Below are 4,464 nucleotides of genomic sequence, written 5' to 3' on the forward strand. Positions count from 1 at the left end.
GCATCTGTACATGCACCTGAACCACTCTTCAGCTTTCCCTGTCTCACCTGCACTATCTCCCATGGATTTCCAGAGCCTGGGCACGTGGGATGAAGCTTCCCCTCCTCCCCCAGCACACACATTCCAGGGCAGATGAGCCGTGAAGGCAGTTGTGCCAGTCCATTAGCTTTGGCACTGGTATTTGGAGCAAGTGGCAAGCGGGAGCGGAGCCTTCATTAACTTCTTGTTGACAAGGAGCCGCGTTACAAGGACGCTCCTATTCCCACTGAAGTGGTGGCAAATCCATCTGTGTCTCTCCTGGGCTCCCAAACCATTCCCACCCATCTTCCTGAATGCTCCAGAATCTAATCCTGCCTCCCACCCTCAGCACAAGGCTCGGCTGGAGAGAAATCTCACCCAAAAGGTGGCCACAAACACACACCAGGCCACAAATCCCCCCGAATCTCAGCGCAGAGAAGCTGTGGAGATGATTTAAGGGTGGATCAAATCCCCACCAACCTCCCAGCCCTTGGACCCTCAGATCCTGGGCTTTACTCACCTTGTAGGACCACATCCGAAGCTTGTGGTCCTGGCAGAGAGCAAAGAGAAAGGCATCATGATCCAGGCAGTGGACAGAGAGGCTGACAGGCAGGTCCGACGGGCCACAGTCCCCTCTGGAAAGGTGGTATTTATTTCAACAGCTTAAAAGAAATTCCAACCTAGTGTGGAGATCCAAGGGCTGGGGTTTCTATGGCCCTTACTAGGGTCTAAGGGTTGGTTTCTTCTCCCAAGGAACTGGTGAAAGGACAAGAGGAAATAGCCTCAAGTAGTGCCAGAGGGGGTTTAGATTGGATATGAGGAACAATTTGTTTCCTGGAAGAGTGGTCAGGCACTGGAACAGGCTGCCCAGGGCAGGGGTGGAGCCACCACCCCTGGAGGTGATCAAAAACCATGCACTTGGGGACATGGTTTAGTGGGCATGATGGTGCTGGGTGAAGGTTGCCCTGGATGATCTTAGAGGTCTTTTCCAACCTGAAGGATTCCACAAATCTGTTTGGCCTAAGACACCATAACAGTTCCAGACCCAACCCCTGCACACGGAGCATCCGTGTCAGCCCCGCGGAACCTCGGCCGCTCAGGAAGGAGCCGGACATTTCAGAACAAGGGCAAGAACTGCTGTAATCCTTAATCCCTGCTGGCTGCCAGCCACATCCTGGGCAAATCCTTGGAGGCCAATTATAGATACAACGCACTGGTAGACACAGCATCAGCAGGGCCTTGTTAAGAGGAGCTAATTCAGTGTCCCACTCTCAGCTTCCGTCCCGCAGCGGGTCCCTGTGACCCACTTTGCTTCTTCTGGGCAGTATTTATAGCAGCTTTGCCTTCAGCCACACACTGGAGGGTGAGGGAGCTGGCAGAGACTCAATTAGTTCTGCTTAATTGGCTGCCAGACACTCACCTGATGGCAGTGGGCATCCAGCCGGTGAGCAAACGCTGCATCACGGAGCTCTGCTTCAATTCCACAATGGAAATTGATCCTTTGGGAAGAAAAGGGAGATTAAGGCAAATATTGAGAGCTCGTTAGTTAATAATTGAGTGCCACCAGCGAGGGGCTTCATGGGGATGATACAAAAGAAGTTTGGAGATGATTTAAAAGAGGTTTGGGGATGATTTAAGAGCTTTGGGGATCATACAAAAGAGCTTTTGTGTGTGGAGTCAATCTCTACCACCCTCCCCCCCCCCAAAATCCCACTCCAGCTCAAAGGCAGGGGAAGAGAAGCCACCCGGAGCAGATCCCCGAGGAGGAAGGTGGATCCTGCTCCTTACCAGGTGTGTCAGGAGGAGGGAGCTTGACAACAAAGATGCCCCCCAGGGCAGAGGGCAGGGCAAACAGAGCCTCCCCCTCACTGCTCAGCCAGGCAGCCGAGGCCGTGGAGGTGGGAGCCAGGCCGGGCACGCTGGGAATGTTGCAGTAGTTGGATGGATCCTGGAAGTCAATCTTGCCAATATCCGTGAACACTGACTGCATCTGGCTCTCGGTGAGCAGCTCCTGGAGGGGAAGGCACAGAGGACACACCCTGAGCAGGCAGGGATGGAAACACCCAGCAGGAACCTCTGGAGTGGCACTGGTGACCAGTGCTGCTGCTTGATAAGAAAGGGTTTTCTCCAGGATGAGTTTTCATCCCTAAAAATCCTCTTTCCCCCTTCCTGCTAACCCACGACTGCAGCTCCTTCCCAGCAAGTGTGAAGGGAATTTCAAAACACATTTTCTGGGAGAACTATTGCTCTCTCCCTCCTAAAGCCCCGAAGGAGGCTCCGAGCCCACCAGCTGCTCCAGGACAGCCCTAGGCCAAGGGAGTAACAAGTCCTGCCAAGAGCAGCTCAGCAGCAGCAGTGTCATCCCTTGGGAAAGCCACCTGGAGCTGCAGAAACCCTCCAAGAGAGGAAAGGGACAGGACAAGATGCACCAGAAGCAGATGTGATAAGGAAAGGTCACAGCAAATGTGATGTCAACCCAACTTCCACATGGAATAAAGATTTTATATGTTGCTTCATACAGAGAACAAGTTACAAACACAAGCAGGGCTGCTCCTGAACACTCAGTTCCCAACTCCAAAGGTCCCTTGTTCCTGTTGTCCCAAAGCCAGGGACCACCAGCAGAGCCACCTCCAAACCTCATTTCACCAAAATCAGAGGCTTCACAAACCTGAAACCCCCTTGGTTTTGGGGCAAAGGCTGCAAGTTTTATGTGGCACAGGTTCTGCCTCCCCTGTGTGCAGGCTGACCACAGCCACTTCCAAAGTCAGACATTCCCAGCTTGCTTGCCCTCTCCCACTGCTTTTCCCAGCAGTTTCCACCACTGCCCAGCAGGCAGGGGACAATGAGAGGAGTAAAAACATGTAGGTTAACATCAAGATGGTTTAATAAGTGAAGGGAAAAAGAAGGCGAAGAAAATAAACCCAAACCAAGGCCTCCCCACCTCCTCCCAGCAGCCCAGCCAAGGTCCCCTGCCCAAATCCCCAGGTGGGATGGGGCACGAGGAAAGGAAGAATAAAAGCAAGAAAACTTGGGGATGAAGGTAAAAAAGTAAAGAATTGCTTATAAAGTGAAGGGGAAACAGAACAGCAAAGAAAACAAATCAAAGGCTGGCTAGGTCAACACCTATAGCAAGGTTCCCCTGCAGGAAAGTGGTTAAACCTCCTCAAAAAGCCTCTTTCCCCTCTTATTGCCAGCCAGGAACATCCCTCAGGTCTGCCTGGTTGTGCCCCCTCCCAAACCATCACACCCTTCAAACCACCTCATCTGGAGACCTTGAGGCTGAGCAAACACTGCTCAGCAAAAGCTGAACAATTAGTTGTGTTGTCAGCACTGCCTGGGACACAGATCCAAACACAGCACCTCACGGGCTGCTGGCAGGATTAACCCTGTCCTGGCCCAAACTGACCCTGTCCTGGTCCAAACTGTCCCTATCCTGGCCCAAAACTGACCCTGTCCTAGCCCAAAGTTGACCACTGTCCCCACCAAATCTGACCCTGTTCTGGCCCAAACCTGTCCCTGTCTCGGTCCAAAACTGACTCTGTCCCAGCCCAAAGTTAACCATTGTCCCTGCCAAACCTGACCCTGTCCCGGCCCAAACCGACCCTGTCCCTGCCAAAACTGACCCTATCCCGGCCCAAACTGACCCTATCCCTGCCAAACCTGAACCTATCCCGGCCCAAACTGACCCTCTCCCTACCAAAACTGACCCTATTCCAGCCCAAACTGACCCTGTCCCCACCAAAATTGAGCCCACCCTGTCCCAAAACTGCCCCCTGTCCCGGCCCAAACTCGCCCCTGCCCCAGCCCAGCCCAGCCCAAGCAGGAAGCCTCCCACTGTGCCCACCCTGATAAGCCCCTTCAGGAGGCCCTGGGTGTCTGTGCTGAAGGGCTCCCGGGGGTCAGGGATGGAGGGGGAGGGGACTCACGCTGCGGTAGAGGCGGGCGGGATGGGGCAGGAAGAGGCGGTGCAGGGTCTGCCCGGTGACCAGCAGCAGCACCAGGTGGCTCTGCAGCTCGCAGAGATGGACCCCCCCCGGCAGCAACGGGCAGCCCTGCAGCCGGAGCCGCACGGCGTTGTGCAGCAGGTTGACATCCAGAGACTCCTCCACCAGCTCCACTGTGTCTCCTGAGGTGGTCCTGAGGGGGGGAAAAAAAGGCCCAGGGGAGGTGTGAGGATGGGGGGAGAAGGTGGCCCAAGTGAGGGGGGAATTCACCAGGCTCAGAGGGGGGCAGGTTGCTGCTCCTCCAGACCTCTCTGCCTAAGCCCCCTTCCCAGACCTCTTCCCAAATTCCTTTCCTACTGCCCTCTCCCCATATCCTCTCTCCAGACCCCTCCTAAATCACTCTCCCTTTCCCTCTCCCCAGACCCCCTCCCTAATTCAGACCCCCTCCCAGACTCCCTTTGCCTCTCCCCAGAAACCCTCCCTAATTCCCCTCCTTTTTCCC

General features: G+C 54.7%; 1 protein-coding gene across 1 annotated transcript in view; it reads right to left on the reverse strand.

Annotated features, from left to right (window-relative positions):
• The window catches only part of NUP160 (nucleoporin 160kDa), a gene marked incomplete at its 5' end in the record, with an annotated part of 27,234 nt that extends 23,079 nt beyond the window's left edge, over positions 1–4,155 (reverse strand). The window contains 4 exon segments of the mRNA XM_009998484.1: positions 539–653; positions 1,439–1,517; positions 1,807–2,029; positions 3,945–4,155. Coding sequence (XP_009996786.1) covers positions 539–653; positions 1,439–1,517; positions 1,807–2,029; positions 3,945–4,155 — 628 coding nt within the window.
• Between the last annotated feature and the right edge of the window lie 309 nt (positions 4,156–4,464).

The sequence above is a fragment of the Chaetura pelagica genome, unplaced genomic scaffold, assembly GCF_000747805.2.
Source record: "Chaetura pelagica isolate M959 unplaced genomic scaffold, ChaPel_1.0 scaffold1635, whole genome shotgun sequence".
NCBI lineage: Eukaryota > Metazoa > Chordata > Aves > Apodiformes > Apodidae > Chaetura > Chaetura pelagica.